Source organism: Dromiciops gliroides, chromosome 6, assembly GCF_019393635.1.
Source record: "Dromiciops gliroides isolate mDroGli1 chromosome 6, mDroGli1.pri, whole genome shotgun sequence".
Classification (NCBI taxonomy): domain Eukaryota; kingdom Metazoa; phylum Chordata; class Mammalia; order Microbiotheria; family Microbiotheriidae; genus Dromiciops; species Dromiciops gliroides.
In genome coordinates this window covers 238,285,144-238,300,847 of record NC_057866.1, presented here as the reverse complement: position 1 = coordinate 238,300,847, position 15,704 = coordinate 238,285,144, and the positions used below count along the sequence as shown (strand labels likewise).

The 15,704-nt window shown below is 38.4% G+C and overlaps 1 protein-coding gene across 6 annotated transcripts in view; it reads right to left on the bottom strand.

Moving 5' to 3' along the window:
* PDLIM5 (PDZ and LIM domain 5) overlaps positions 1 to 15,704 on the bottom strand; it is a 214,671-nt gene that overhangs the window by 34,383 nt on the left and 164,584 nt on the right. For all 6 annotated transcript variants that reach the window (XM_043971436.1, XM_043971437.1, XM_043971438.1 and 3 more), the window contains one exon: positions 14,382 to 14,566. In XM_043971436.1, the coding sequence (XP_043827371.1) occupies positions 14,382 to 14,566 (185 nt within the window). The remainder of the gene's footprint in view (positions 1 to 14,381; positions 14,567 to 15,704) is intronic.

The following is a 15,704-nucleotide window of genomic DNA, read 5'->3' as shown; positions in this document are numbered from 1 at the left end:
GGATTCAAGAGGACCTGAGTTCAAATCTGACCTCAGACACTTGACACTTACTAGCTGGGTGACCCTGGGCAAGTCACTTAACCCCCATTGCCCTGCAAAAACCCCCCCAAAAACAAAAAAACAAAAATTAAATGCACAAGGATAAAAACTAGACCCAACTTCATTGGCATAGGGTGCTCCCTGGGGAGGAAACTGTCTCCCAGTGCAGGTAGGCACCTTTTCTGCAAACTCATGGTCTTAGAGAGTTCCTAAGAGCACTGGAAATTTAAGGGACTGGCCAGATTTTCCTAGCCAATGTGTCAGAGGTCTTACTCCAGCTCATCTTTTTAATTCCATTTGTCATATTTAGAGGAAAAAAAGAACACCCCACAAACTAACTTCATGTATCAGTGGTGGGAGATAAATGGTGAGCTGTTAGAAAAGGCAAGAGAAGATAATTTGGCACATTTTAAAACGCATAATTTATATATATATATGTTTTATTTTTGTAAGATAGTGCCCTTTCCAGATTTGAACAATTTTGTTGATGAAGAGGCATCCCCACCAGGATTCTTCCTATCTCCCTAGAGCCCTGATGAGTGAGTTCTAGCAGTGTGACAATCCCCTTCTATTCACAAATGAAGGGATCAAAGTTTGTCCTCTCTCTATCTCTGTTCTTTATTAGACATTCCTAAGGAGGAAATTCCCTTATACCAATGCAGAAAGATATTTCTTTTTCAATTTGTAGTCAAAGATTTGTCTGGTCACTTTGAGGTTAAGTGATTTACCCAGGATCACAGAGTCATATATGTTCAGAAGCAAAACCTGAAGTCGAGTTCTTGACTCCAATGCTGACTTTTTACGACACCATGCTACCTCTCTGGTCTCATATTTTTGTTCATTCTCCTTGTATTTTCAATGGTGTGAAAATTTCTTGCCCATGTATGACTTCTACTCTTAATTCTATTCATATTTTTCCATGTAAAACTGATAAATTTTAATGTAGTAATAAAATGGTGTATTTTAAATATATAACAAGCAGATGAAATGATTTGTCATATTGGAAAAATCCTGGAGTGAAGAGAGCTGAGTATTAGTTAACTCAGCTCTCTTTTCTCTTATCTTGTTGGACGTGTCCCCACCACACAAACCTCACTGTCAGTCAACTGTCTGTGGATGCCAGCTACACCCTCCTCCAAATCTCAGTCTTGTATCACTCCCACCATTGGCCACCTTAACTCCTACACATGTATTTCTGAATGAAGATGGAGAAAATCAGGCAACCATTCTGAGTCCACTACAATTTTTTTTTTTTCACAACCTCAACTGGTCCCTCACTGGTGCTAGGCAACCCCTATTATTTATTTATTTTTTAAATGTATGAGGTATTTTATTTTTTCCGTTACATGTAAAGATAGTTCTCAACTTTTGTTTATACAAGCTTTACAATTTAGGCAACCCCTATTATATGACCTCTATTAGTAATTCACTATTGACCCCTCTACAGCTGCTCTTCCAAATCTTTTCATTCCCCTTCAAATCTTCCATGCTCTCTCTCCTACTCTCTCAGGTGAGAACCATTCTTCGTATTTTATAGAAAACAAAATAAAAACAGGCCATTCATTGTGAGCTTCCTTTTCTCTTCTCTTCCTCATCTTCTATCCTTTTTTTTTTTTTTTAGTGAGGCAAGTGGGGTTAAGTGACTTGCCCAGGGTCACATAGCTAGAAAGTGTTAAGTGTCTGAGGCCGGGTTTGAACTCAGGTATTCCTGACTCCAGGGCCGGTGCTCTATCCACTGTACTACCTAGCTGCCTTTCTCCTCTTCTATCCTTGTGCCACTATTTCCTCCTTCACCCCTATGTCACATGCTGAAATGACCTTATTCCTTACCAAGGCTAACCCCTCTGCTTGTTACATTCCATCCTATCTCCTCCAACAGATTTCCTCCATCTTCCACTTGTTGAATTCATGGGAGCTGATATGCCACTTTCACTTAATTGTAATCTCTCCCCATCTACTGGCTCGTTCCCTATTGTTTGCAAACATGTCCACATTTTCGCCATCCTAACAACACCCCACTTGGCCCTTTGATTCCCACTAGTGATCGTCCTACAATCTTTCTGCTCTTTGGGACTAAACTTGAGGTCATCTTTAGTCAGTGCCTCTGCTTTCTTCTAATTCTTTTCTTAACCCTTTACAATTTGGCTTCAGACCATATATCATCCCACCAAAACCTGCCCCCTCCACAATTACTGATGATCTGTTAGGCGCCAAATGCAATGACCTTCCTTGACCTCTCTGGAGCCTTTAACACTGCTAATCATGCTCTCCTCCTTCAAATTTTTGGTACGCCACTCTCTCCTGGTTCTCTTCCTATATATCCGATTACTCTTTTGCTAGATCCTCTTCTAGATCACACCCTCTAACCATAGGTGTTCTGGTTCCTCTTTTTCTTCTTCCTTTTTCTTTTCCTTCCTTCCTCCCTCCCTCCCTGCCTCCTTTCCTATCTTCCTTCCTTCTCTTTTTCCCTCTTTCCTTCCTTTCTTCCTCCCTCCCTTCCTTCCCTTCCTTTTTTCTTTCTTTTTTACTACTTCACTTGCTGATATCATCATCTCCCATGGATTTGAGAATCAGTATAAAGAATTGCCTGCTCATATTCTATGAACATTTATCAATTGGGAATGGCTCTTATTTTTACATATATTTGAAAACTGATGGACTCATGGTATAGACTGAAGCATTTTTTTTTCTTTATTTTTCTTACGCACAACCCCCCCAAGAACATGGCTAATATGGAAATATGTTTAGCATCACTTCATGTTTGTAATGGGCTTTGTATTTCTTGCCTTCTCAATGGATGGAGGAAAGGCTTGAAGGAGGGAGAGAATTGGGAACTGAAAACAAAAATAAAATTCAAAAGAAAGTAAAAATAAAACAAAAAAGAGAAAAGAAACGATTGACATTAAAAAGAAGGCACCAATAATATGTTTGTTGGGTTTCTTTTTTATTTAAAGAAGCAAAATGTACACTCCTAGAATGTGTAAACTCTAAGATTATACATGGTCAATATTAAATAAGAAACAATTATCACATTGCCTGACATGTGAGCTTAGTGCTAGCATGTGTGGAAGGACCTGTATAAAGGCTTCTGCTCCTTTAATGGGTTATATGTCCCCATGGACACGTTTACTAATAATTAAAGACTCCATTGGCTTCTTGACAACAGCAGGGATTTTAAGTGAAAGTTGGGTTAATCAGGAGTTCTGTGTACATACCACTAAAGAAAACATCAAGTTGGTATTATTCTAAGATGTTATAACAACTGCTACTCAGAAAACCAGAAAGAAAATTTTCAGCACAGCTAAAGGACAATAACAACTGTGAAGAAAAACAGGGCAAAGTTTTTCTAGTTATGTGAATGGCTCCATGCTATCAGTGACAAGGCTTTCAGGAGATCATTTGAGAATTTGCCAATATACAATAATTCCATGACTTTAGAATCAGAATGGACAAGTTCTTGCTCATGTTTAAAATCCAAGAAAGGTAAATATGTTTATTTCACATCTTTCTGTTTCTGTCCACTTCAGCAGATTTTTTTTTTTAAAAAAGGAAAGAGCATAAAGAAATGTATAGCCAAATCAGAGAGGAAAAAAATGGAAGAAATAGGAAATCATCTTTAAGGTCTTAAGCTCTGCCTCTCAATTATATGAGCACAACTATATGAACATGGGTCTTATTTTAACAAGTAAGCTAATAGAATGCTGGCAGAACTTTTCCTGACTCAGAAGAAAACGTCTATTTGATGACAAGTGGTTCATAAATAACTACCAATTAAAGGGAGTCCACAACAAAGCCACGAATATCATATTAGATAGTTATTAAGACCTAGAAAAATATTTTAACATTTCACGAAACTGCTGCTTGTATATGTAAGGGAAATAAATTCATCTGAAAGATTTTTCAAACAAATAGTATTATGTATGAAATAGGAGGTGTAACAGGGACATAGGAAATGTCTACTTATTTGGTAAGTATAATATAATAAGATGTAATCTCTCCACATTGTATAAATTGACAGTATAAATAAAACCTAAAGGGATAAGCTATCTGAATGATTGCTCTTTATTTATGGATGGCTTACTGCACAATACAATCTGCTAGAATTTTTGCTTTGTTGTAGATGTTACTGGAGAATCCTTGTGTCAGGGCAATGTGGGGGAAGCCCACTGGTGACTGAGAAAAGGTTGTTAATGGCTGAGTAAGAAGAAAGTACATCTCAGATGTTTCTACTTTTCAGCATACCCTGAATCAAGATAGTCTTTTCCATCTCTCACTTAATTCTTTTCTCTCCTCTCTCCTCTCTCTCTCTCTCTGTGTCTCTGTCTCTGTCTTCCTCTGTCTCTCTCCCCTCTCAAATCCCAATACTTTCAAGTTCCTTGTTTCAGCCCTTCCCAACTACGCCAGGAGCCAATCTCTCTGTTTCTCTTTTTCCTAGATCTTGACCATGTTTTATCTCTTCTCTCTTTGGACCTGATTTTCCTCCCACCCCGCCCCCGCTTCTGTTGAGAATATATATGGTTTTTCCTCTCAGATCTACCTCAGGTACACACTTCCTCTCAGATTACCTTAGCCTGGTAATCAATCTATCCTGGATTTCTGGCTTCTCTCTCTACCTAGTTGTTCCGTGTTCTTGGGCAATGATCTCAAGGAAACCATTTGCAGCTATTCAAAAGAAAGGCCAGAACTTCTCCAGACTGCACACAAATCATAAAATGAAAACAAGTCTGCATTAATTAGCATCCACTTTGTGGGAGGTGGGGGAGAATGATGAAATAGACAAAATTTGTCTTTTGTTCTCCCTTCCACAACCACATTTTATTCTTATACTCCATGTTTTACATCGTATTTGGGGAGAAAATTCCTATAAAAAGCTTCGTGTGAGTTGTTATTTTCAAAATGGAAAGTCTTTCACAGGGATTCAAAAAAATTGCCTTCTCAGGCATAAGATGGGGGAGATGGCTGAAGTGAATTAGGTGTGTAATAGTTACGAATCACAACAAACAGGCTGCATGCTCTTCTACTCCAAATGCACTGAAAGGGTTGTACAAACTTTAAGGTGCCCGGAGAACATCAACTGTTAACATCATCCTGTCAGTCTTCCATACTCATGAGAAAAGACCACCCTTTCTCACTGCTTTTCCTCAGTGCCATTACTTGTCCTCATCAGGATGTTCTGCCTTTCCCACTTTATTAATCTCTAACTCTGCTTAATGTTAATCCTTTGCCTCCTCCTTGATTCTGCCCAAAAACAGCTGAATGCTACTGGAGAAAAAGGCAAAACCTGTTCTTTTTATGCCCCTGATAAATTTACATTATTTCACATAAGTGTCTCCTTAACTAGCTATTTATATCTTCTTTTGCCCATTAAATGTGGCTATCTCCTCCAAGACTGGATCCACAGTCCTTTACTCTCTTCACAATATGTCTCATGGCAATGTCATCATCTATTCAGGTAATTCTGAAATCCATCCTTAGCTTTCTCTCCAAAGCTCTGGTCCCTTCTGCCTTTCTAACTTCTTACTGGGTGTTTCTCCACAGAGATCTTCCACCAGAATCTCAAAGTCAGCATGTCCAAAACAGAACTAATCATCTTTCCTTCAAATCTCCCTCCCCCTTCATTCTGCTTATCTTTATTCGTGACAGCATCACCTGAGTCATATAAGCTGGAAACTTCGGCATTATCTTTGATGTTTCCCTTTAATTAATATCTCTGCTTCCAAACAGTTGCTAAGTCCTGCTTCACTACATCTCCTACCCTAGTAAAAGTCCCTTGCATTCACACTTCATGCCCTTACGCTCCCGTACCCTTATGTCTCCCAAGCGTTCTTTCTTCCCCCATTCTATTCCTTCTCTACTCATATAATTTCACTTCTCTACTCAACCACTGTAATTCCAGAGTATCTATAAAATAACACAACTCAATCTGACTCCAACCAACCCTGACAAACTGGATATACTTATTATAACCTGTTTATGCCCTGTGTTTGCTCATGCTGTCCCCTCATGGTTGGGAAAGGATCTTGTCATCTTCCCAATCTATTGAAAACCCTTCCTCCCTCCCAGGCCCGATTCAGATGGTATTTTTCATATTCGGTCACATAGCACAGGTATTTGTGAATATGTCAGTCTATCGTTTCACTATAAGCTCCTTGAGGGTAGAGTCTATCTCTTACTTGATCTTTATATAACACTATCTCCATAGTGTTGGGGCAGCTGGGTGGCACAGTGGATAGAGTGTGGGCCCGGAGTCAGGGAGACTCCTTTTCCTGAGTTCAAATCTGGACTTAGACATTTACTAGCTATATGATCCTGGGCAAGTCACTTAACCCTGTTTACCTCCATTTCCTCATCTTTCAAATGAGCTAGAGAATGAATCGGCAAACCACTCCAGGATAAGTCCTGGCCTCTCAATTTATATCATGGGGTTGGCTGCTGACTGTAAGTGTTTCTGAGAATGTTTTTTTAATACCAAAGGTTTAAACAAGACCCTTGGCTAAACAGATGAAGCTTCTGTTACATTTACAACAATGTTGTAATAGTCAAGATGAATTATACTACACTATCTTACAATTTTGTCAGAAAAATTGCATTAAAAATCAATGCATGATTCATTTTTGTTTTAAGAATTAGCCAAGTTCTTAATTCATTCTAAGAACAGTTGTAATTTTAACTTAAATTTTGACAATTTTAAGAATTTAAAATTTATTCATAACATTCTAATAATTGTTTATTTTTTTAAAGATAAAATCCCAATACAACTTTTACCCACCACTTTAAAAAAAATGAAACACTGGTCTCTATTTTAAGGAGATTCATTTTGTTTTTGTTTTTTGGGGGTTTTTTTGGCGGGGCAATGGGGGTTAAGTGACTTGCCCAGGGTCACACAGCTAGTAATTGTCAAGTGTCTGAGGCCGGATTTGAACTCAGGTACTCCTGAATCCAGGGCCGGTGCTTATCCACTGCGCCACCTAGCCGCCCCCTAGGAGATTCATTTAAATTGGACTTTTTCCAGGCTAACTAACTTTAGATAAATGGAATTTTAAAATGTTGTTGTTGATGAAGATGATGATAGTAGCTAAGGTTTATATAACACTTGAAGATTTGCAAAGTGCTTTACAAATATACCATTTGATCCTCACAATAACCCTGGGAGATAGGTGTTATTATTTCCATCTTACAGGTGAGTAAATGGAAGCAGACAAAAATTAAGTGACTTGCCTAGGGTCACATGGCTATTGAGCATCGAAGTGGGATTTGAATACAGTTCTTCCTGACTTCAGATCCAGTGCTACTTCACTTTTTTTTATTTTTAATTTTTTTTTTTTTAGTGAGGCAATTGGGGTTAAATGACTTGCCCAGGGTCACACAGCTAGTAAGTGTTAAGTGTCTGAGGCCGGATTTGAACTCAGGTACTCCTGAATCCAGGGCCGGTGCTCTATCCACTGCGCCACCTAGCTGCCCCGCTACTTCCCTTTTACTGCTTCACTGGCTCTAGGCAGGAGCCTAGAAAAGTGGGAAATGCTTCATTGTTATGGGAGTGAATGCTAAAGGATTTTATGTCCGTTCCTAATGACAACAGGTAGCCAGTGGAGTTTAGCTAGTGAAAGGAGGAGTATGTGTAACATTGTTCGAACTGAACTTTAGAAAAATCACTTTGCCAACTGAGTAGAGGATGGATTGGAGTTGAGAGAGAAGAGGAGACCTGAAGGAAGGATTATTTAGAAATCTAATGCACAGCAATAGTTCAGACAAGAAAAGATTGTCTGTACTCTCACTTCTGTATATGTGTGAGTGGAGAGCAGATACACATATATACACACATGTGATACCAATCCTTGTTTCTGAAAAAAATTAGAAAAATAAATAACTTCTGTTTAACTTTCTCCATTCAAGTCAGTATCTCTAATAGGATTATTGATTGTTAATTACCATGACAGTGTGTATAAAGGATAATGTTCATGCTTAGCGAAGGCAAGAAGGAAGTCTTAAAGAAACACAACAAGCAGAATCCTTAGCTGGTTTATATCTGCTTTATTTAGGCAATTTCTAGACTTGTAAATAGCATACACTCATTGCTTTTTATTTATTTTTTCTCAAATATATATTGAGAAAAATAAGATGCACAGATACGCTCTATAAAGCTATCATTTTATATGTGTATCTCATTTATCTTGTTTAAAGTTTAGTTAAAATGGTATATAGTAGCACACATGATATCTATCTACAGAAGGATTAGAGGGAGAGGATAAGGAATGGGGCAGAGCAGCAGGAGGGGGCATGTAGATAGAGAAAGGTGAGTAGCAAAGGCAGAGAGAGGAAAAAGGTAGGAGAGAGTAGAAGAGAGAGGATGGGGGACAAAGATGGGTCAGGAGAGAGCAAGAAGAGGCAACTGGGAGGGGCAGTGAAAGAGAAGCGAGGAAGGAACTTATATTTATATTTCAGCTTATATTTCGTCCAATATGGTCACAGGAGTGACATGATCAGAGTGCTGTCTTTGGAAGATTACTTAGCAACGTGGAGGATAGAGTGAAGAGGAAAGAGTGTGTAGGCAGTGATAGGAAACTCCTGAATAACATTAATAAATCATTAAATCAATTTTGATTCTGGGTTTTTGTTTGATTGGTTTTTTAATGTCATAGTTTATGCAGTCTAAAAAAGGATAGGCTAATAAAAAATATTTTTAAATGGAAGAGCCAAGATGGTAAAAGGAAGAAATACAGTGAGCTCTTCCTCCTTCCTTACACCTCCTCTGAAGAGATATAGAAAATATATCAGCTTGAGGCAGCTAGGTGGCACAGTGGATAAAGCACCAGCCCTGGATTCAGGAGCACCTAAGTTCAAATCCAGCCTCAGACACTTGACACTTACTAGCTGTGTGACCCTGGGCAAGTCACTTAACCCCCATTGCCCCGCCAAAAAAAAGAAAAAGAAAAAAAAAAGTGTGTGTGTGTGTATCAGCTTGAATCCTGTTAGGCAAATCAAAGAAAACAGAAGTCACAGTGAGTCATTTTTTCCAACTCGGGTAAGCTCAGCACAGGGAGAGTACAGGCTATGAAGCAGGACAAGGAGATATTTTAGACCTGGCACAGATGAGCCTAAACTTTTGGAGGGTGCATTTTCCAGTTCCAGGTTATCAAAGTAGGATGGATTGAGGAGGGGACTAGGGGAAACATTCCAGGATAAAAAACAGGTCATGGGCTCTTGGTTGTGTCAGTATACAAGTTCAGAAGAGAGCAGCAACTTTGTAGCTGGGACCCCCAAGAAAGCAGCAACAGGACCAGAAGCTCAGACAATCCCACCAAAAGTGCTAATATAAAGTCCAAAGTCAGAAAATAGGCTGGAAAAATAAGCAAAAAAAAAAAAAGAATCCTTCACTAAAAAGCTATTATGGGACAGCAGTGCTCAAGAAACAAACACAAAAGGACACAATGACTCCAAAATATCTACAAGCAAAGCCTCAAAAAACACCCAAACAAACCTACAACACAACTTGGACACAAATTCAACTGGAATTTTGGGAAGAGATGAAGCAAGAGTTTAAGCAAAAGAATTTTAATTTTTTTTTAAATGAATGAGAGCACTAGAGGAAAGAATTAGAAAAGAAATGGAGAAAGAACTGAAAAGAAAGTGGTTTGTTACAAAGGGTACAAAACCTTGCCCAAGCAACAAAATTAGGAAATTAGAATGGAGTAAATAGAAGCCAATGACTCCATAAGGCAACAAAGAAATATTAAAACAAAGTCAAAAGTCTGACAAAATAGAAAATATAAGGTATCTCATTGCAAAAATAGCTGGCTTGTAAAAGTGATTGAGGAAAGATAATTTAAGGATCACTGGATTACCTGAAGGTCACAACCAAAAAAAAAAAGTCTAAACATCATATTTCAAAGAAATTATAAAAGAAAACTGCCTAGATCTCTTACAACCAGATCCCAAAGTGTAATTTACTAAGAATCCACTCATTATCTCCTGAAAGAAATCACCAAATGAAAATTCACAGGAACATTATAGCCAAAACCCAGAGCTTTCATGTCAAAGAAAAAAATACTACAAGCACACAGAAAGAAAGAATTAAGTACCAAGGAGCCATAGTCAGAATTACATAAAATTGATTAACAGACACCACTATAAAGGGGTACAGACCATGTAATATAATATTCGAGAAGACAAAAGAAATAGGCTAACAACCAATGATAAATTTCCCAGTAAAATGGCCGGGGGGGCGGGGGGGCAGGAATGGATCCTCTATGAAATAGAGGACTTCTAAGCCTTCATTCCTAATGAAAAGACCGGGGCCAAGAAGAAACTTTGAGTGCAAACACAGGAGTCAAGAGAAACAGTAAAAACGCCAACATGAATGATCATAACGAATGAAATAAAATAAAACACGTTCTAATATGAGATGATGCATGTGTTCCCTCTGAAACCTATCATCAGGGGTCACAGAAGAAATCTAATTAGACAACAAAACCTGGGAGTGGTTCTAATATGTCTTAATGATCTTAAAAAATAATAGAAGGGGGGGCAGCTAGATGGCACAGTGGATAAAGCACCGGCCCTGGATTCAGGAGTACCTGAGTTCAAATCTGGCCTCAGACACTTGAAACTTACTAGCTGTGTGACCCTGGGCAAGTCACTTAACCCCCATTGCCCTCCCCCCCCCCAAAAAAATTTAAAAAAATAGAAGGGGAGGGACAGAATTTGAAACTCAAAATTATAAATAAAAATGTTTATTATCAATCAATCAATCAATGGAACCATGTTGTGTTGAAAGGGAAAATAGTAGAAAGGGAGGGAGAGAGAAAAAAGAGAGGAAGGTTAAGGGAAATTATCTGACATAACTGGGGTATGCAAATATAAATCTATATTAACAAGGAGGAAGAGGTGGGGGATAGAAGTTGACACTTGGACTTCATATGAACTGGTTAAAGGAGGGAGGAATACATCTACACACGCACAGATATCGGAACAGAGATATATTTCATTCAACAGAGGAGGGGGAGATGGGGAGAAAAGAGAAGGAGAATTAAAAGGGAGAGTAGGTTATGGAAAGGATTAGTCCTAAACAAAACAAACTCTAATGATGGAGAAAAATATTTACAGCTCTTTCTGCAGCAGCAAAGAATAGAAAACCAAGGGAGTGTCCAACAACTGGAGAATGGCTGAACAGGTTATGGTGTATAAATGTGACAGAATATTATTGTTCTGTAATAAATGATGGAAGGGATAGTTTTAGAGAAACCTGCTAAGACTTGTAGGAACTAATAGGATGAAGTCAGCAGAACCTGGAAAACAATCCATACAATAATAACAATACTGTAAGGACGACTTTGAAAGGCTGAGTAATTCTGATCATGGCAATGACCGATAAGCTACCTACCCTTGAAAGAGAGGTGAAGGTCTCAATGGGGCTTCTGTTTCTCTTTCTTTCTCAATGAGGGTGGGAGAAGGGGGTGATAAGGTGGACTTTTACTTGTTAAAAAATAAATATTAAAAATATTTTGGGCTGGGGAATCTTATTATAGGGAAGGTTAATATAGAATAATATAAAGCAAGTCATTCATTTAAATGCTAAAAATACTATAAAATATCAGTGAACCGTACAACCATCCTATATACAGTTGGTGTTCAGTAAATCCTTGCTGAATTGAATTCAATGGTTTCATTGAATAATGGCTTCATTATTTAGCATTTTAAGTCTGCTTTTTTTTATGTATCTATTTTCTATTAAGTCATTTATTCTTTGAACAAGCTCAGTTTTCATTTATTTTTCCAAAAAGGCATAGATGACTTAAATATTAATCTTCTTAATCGTACTATGGCTATGTTTACATATTCCTTGTGAGCAAAACCTGCAAATCATACTTAGAAAACCAAAGAATGTCATAGCCCTCTCTGGGTAATCTACTTGTATTCATAGAATGATCGACTACCAGAGCTGGAAGGAAACTTGGAGATTTTCTAGAAGGGACCATCCCACTGTACAGCTGAGGAAAGTGAGAGGTTAAGTAACTTGCCTAAGGTCACAGATCTTTTAAATATTCTTTTATGGTGGGCATATGACTAAAGTATATTTTCTGGAGAACCTGTCTATGGTCCAAATACAACCGCAGCATTCCGTTTTCCCCTGCCCAGTACAAAATGACTTCTTATCCATATTCTAGTACAGAACGAAAATGAAGTCAAATATCATTACTATAATCAGGACCTGGAAAAATGCTAAATTTGGGACATTTCATACTGGATGGGGGAGGAGAAGTTAAGTATATCTTTGTAATATCTATGAAAAAATGAACTTGTTAAAGAAATCCACAGTATAAACAAAGCCCCAGGGACCTGAATCTAGTCAACTAGTCACTAATGAGTTAGTGTATGTGTTTGGCACTAACAAATATACTTCATTAGTAAATTCTTCAGGACCACAAGAGCACATACATCACATCCACACCCACTTTGACTGCAGACTTATTTTTGTGATGACTATTCTGACAAAAACAATTCTCAAATAGTTTCAAAGCATCACAAAATTTCAGAATTGGAAAGGACCTCAGAAGCCACAGCCCTGAAGAAGGATCCCCACTACAACATACCCACTAAGAGGCAAGCTAGCCTAGGCAGAAGACTGCCAATTCGGGGAATCCCCTACCTCCAGAGGCAGCTCCAGCCCAAATCCATTATTTCATTGTTAATAATGTACCCCCTGGGACTAAGACAGAACAAATCCGCGTGGATAGCCATTCAAGCACTTAAAGACAGTTATCATATTCCCCTAGTGAGAATCATCTGCATAGAGATGATGACTGAGTCCAAGGCAGCTCATGAGATGACCAAGTGAAACCACAGATAAGAAGAAGAGAAAAGGGTCTAAGACAGTCTTGGGGGCTAACCACAGCTAGCTGCTTGTTATGAGTTGGATGAAGATCTAGCCATAGGGATCAGCAAGATAGAAGAACCAGGATACTACGGGAAAGAAGAAAGAAGATAGAGAAAATGTCACTGAATTCAGCAATTAAGAAATCATTAGTAACTTTGGAGGAAATGGCTTTGCTTGAATGAGGTCAGAAGTCAGGCAACAAAGAGTTAAGAAGAGTGAGAGGTGGGGCAGCTAGGTGGCGCAGTGGATAGAGCACCGGCCCTGGAGTCAGGAGGACCTGAGTTCAAATCCGACCTCAGACACTTAACACTTACTAGCTGTGTGACCCTGGGCAAGTCACTTAACCCCAATTGCCTCACTTAAAAAAAAAAAAGTGAGAGGAAAGGAAGTGGAGGCATCCATTGCAGACAGCGAGAAATTAGGGTTAGGGATTTTTTCATGAAATAGGAGGTGAGGTTTTCAGCTGAAAGTAGAAGAGGAGCAGTGGCATGTCCGAGAAGGGATGAAAAGGTATGTAAAAGCCACTGTGGTGTATGAGATAGTGAATCTATTAGGAAGGGGTAAAAAGGTTGCCTTGCTGTAGTAAGGACCCACTTAAATTACACCATATACAGTATTTACTGGGATAAAGAAATGAGGGGCAGCTAGGTGGTGCAGTGGATAAAGCACCGGCCCTGTATTCAGGAGGACTTGAGTTCAAATGTGACATCAGACACTTGACACTTGCTAGCTGTGTGACCCTGGGCAAGTCACTTAACCTTCATTGCCCCACTAAATAAAAAATATATATTTTTTTAAAAGGAAAGAAATGAAACATTTACTTTCATATATACTCTTTCCAAATGTAGCATCATATAAACTAGGAAACACCTAACAGTTCTAATTCTACCACTTTGAATAGAAAGTGAAATGCTGATTAGCACACAGAGACAAATTACGAAACAAAGCTCACTCTAAATTTATATTCTATGATCCAGCAGCCATTCCCTATACGGTGGTCTTGTTTCTAAGTCCAAACTACCCAAGTAATTGTTTTAGAAAAAGTTTTTTAAAGTATTTAAATCAAATACTGCAACTTACATTGTACAAAGTAGGATTTTAAAAAAATTTTTATTTTTTGTGAGGCAATTGGGGTTGTATCTTGCCTAGGGTCACACAGCTAGTAAGTGTTAAGTGTCTGAGGCTGGATTTGAAATCAGGTCCTCCTGACTCCAGGGCTGGTGCTCTATCCACTGCACCACTTAGCTGTCCCCAAAGTAGGCTCTTTTAGGGAAAGGATTGTCTTTGTTTTCTGCATCTTTACCCCCAGTGCTTAGCACATTACTTGGCACATAGTGAATGCTTAATAAATGCTTTTTTTCTTTTCTTCAAATAGGAGCAGTCCCACCCACATTCCCCTCCCATGTTTAACAGGGCAACAGGGTATTTGAACTTGGATGGTAGAAAATAAGAAAGACCCCCTTCTTACCTGCTAGGTTTTGACGCTGCCAATTTGGTGACTTGATGACGTTTGTGGATCCTGAAGGTTTGAAAGCCGCTGCAGTGGTGAGGCTGGCTACTCCAGGTCTAGAAGCAACAGGACTTTCTGGGCCCTGGGGCATGTTCCTTGCAGAGGACACAGAAGCTGCAGGCTGGGAGGGCTCCTGAATATTGCTAAGTAGGGACAGAATGGAATAATGTCTGGTGAGAATGCAGCTGTGCTCATAAGAGTCAGGAAAAAAGACAAGAGCAGCTTAAATCTGTATAATGCTTTACAACTTAATAATAATAGTCATTCACATGGCATTTCTTTTTCAAAAATTTATTTTCTTTTTAATTTATGGAATAAAACAAGCATATGAAATATGGAATAAAACAAAAATGATTGCATATGAAACTGCAAATCACATATACAACAAAATTACATGTAAATTTCTTTTTTCTTCCTCTCCCCCCAATGGCTACCATTAGACACAAAGAAGGGTGTGTGTGTGTGTGTGTGTGTGTGTGTGTATGTATGTATGTATACACACACATACATATAAATAATTATTCTATACATACTTCTATTTATCAGTTCTTTCTATGAATGCAGATAACATATTTCTTCATATGTCCTTTATAATTAATTTGGATATTTATAATAGACAAATAACTAATTTGTTCAAAGTTATTCTTAAAACAGTACTGCTGTTACTGTATACAATATTCTCTTGGTTGTGCTCATTTTGCTCTTCATTATTTCATGCAAGTCTATCCATGTTTTTCTAAGATTGTTGAGCTCATCATTTCTTTTTCTTTTTTCTTTTGTGGGGCAATGAGGGTTAAGTGACTTGCCCAGAGTCACACAGCTTCTAAGAGTCAAGTGTCTGAGGCTGGATTTGAACTCAGGTCTTCCTGAATCCAGGGCTAGTGCTTTATCCACTGCACCACCTAGCTGCCCCTGAGTTCATCATTTCTTATAGCACAGTGATATTCCATCATAATCATACACCACAACTTGTTCAGCCATTCCCATTCACTTGGCATTTCAAGGTTTGCATTGGTCATAATCCTTTCATTTGAGGTTCACAATGGTCCAGTAAGGTAGGTACTTAAAGCTATTATCAGTCCCATTTTATAGATGAGGGAACTGAGGCTTACAAGTGAATATCTTGCCCATGCACTATCATTGTCTCTCCTTTCTTCCTCCCCTTCAAATCTCCCACACTATTTCTTTAACATTTTAAAAATGCTGTCCTCGCAAAATTCTGGTGAGGTAAACAGTTTAAGAAGCATCATTATCTAGAATTTACAAATGAAGAAACTAAGT